The sequence below is a fragment of the Austrofundulus limnaeus genome, unplaced genomic scaffold (genome assembly GCF_001266775.1).
Source record: "Austrofundulus limnaeus strain Quisiro unplaced genomic scaffold, Austrofundulus_limnaeus-1.0 Scaffold2894, whole genome shotgun sequence".
Taxonomy (NCBI): Eukaryota; Metazoa; Chordata; class Actinopteri; order Cyprinodontiformes; family Rivulidae; genus Austrofundulus; species Austrofundulus limnaeus.
In genome coordinates, this window is record NW_013955296.1 from 1 (window position 1) to 684 (window position 684).

The 684-nt window shown below is 49.9% G+C and overlaps 1 protein-coding gene across 1 annotated transcript in view; it reads left to right on the forward strand.

Moving 5' to 3' along the window:
• Positions 1–135: 135 nt before the first annotated feature.
• lta4h (leukotriene A4 hydrolase) overlaps positions 136–684 on the forward strand; it is a gene marked incomplete in the record, with an annotated part of 8,491 nt that continues 7,942 nt past the window's right edge. The window contains 1 exon segment of the mRNA XM_014000288.1: positions 136–364. Coding sequence (XP_013855742.1) covers positions 218–364 — 147 coding nt within the window.

The following is a 684-nucleotide window of genomic DNA, read 5'->3' on the forward strand; positions in this document are numbered from 1 at the left end:
CTCCTGCTGGAGGAGTGAAGAACTGCAGCTGCTCCTGCTGGAGGAGTGAAGAACTGAAAGGATATTGTCGAGTTTTCACATTAAAAGCCTGTGGTATTAACTCTTATTTTGAAAAGGCCGCTCCGGATGCTGACCCGCCTCCTTTTCCGGTTGTAGAGCCGGTCTCTAGAGCCGGTGTGTTTCGGCTCAGTCTCTCTGCGGACCCCGGAACTTCAACATGTCGGACCCCTGCTCCTTCTCGTCGCTCTCCAGGTGTCTCACCAAACACCTGAACCTGCTCCTGCACGCGGACTTCGACAGGCACGTGATCCGGGGCAAGGTGGAGCTCACCGTGGAGGCGCTGGAGGACTGCTTCTCGGTTCTGGTAACGGCTCGGTTCTGATTCGGAGAAGTTATTCATCAGTTTAATGTGATGCAGCTTAAAACGTTGATAATTTACCTGGAGTCTGGTCTGCTGGTACACTGAAGTCAGCTTATGATTCCAGGACCGCCTTTGATCCGGTCTAGAACTACAAAACTGAGTCTCTTCAGACCTGGACCAGATCTGCAGACCTGGACCAGATCTTGTCAGTCTACCAGCAGAACCTTTAAAACCCAGTTTGTGAAACTTTAGTTTAGAAAAGACAGTTTAGGTCCAGTTATAAACTTTAATCTTTAGATGTCAAACCTGCTGTCAGTCAGTCC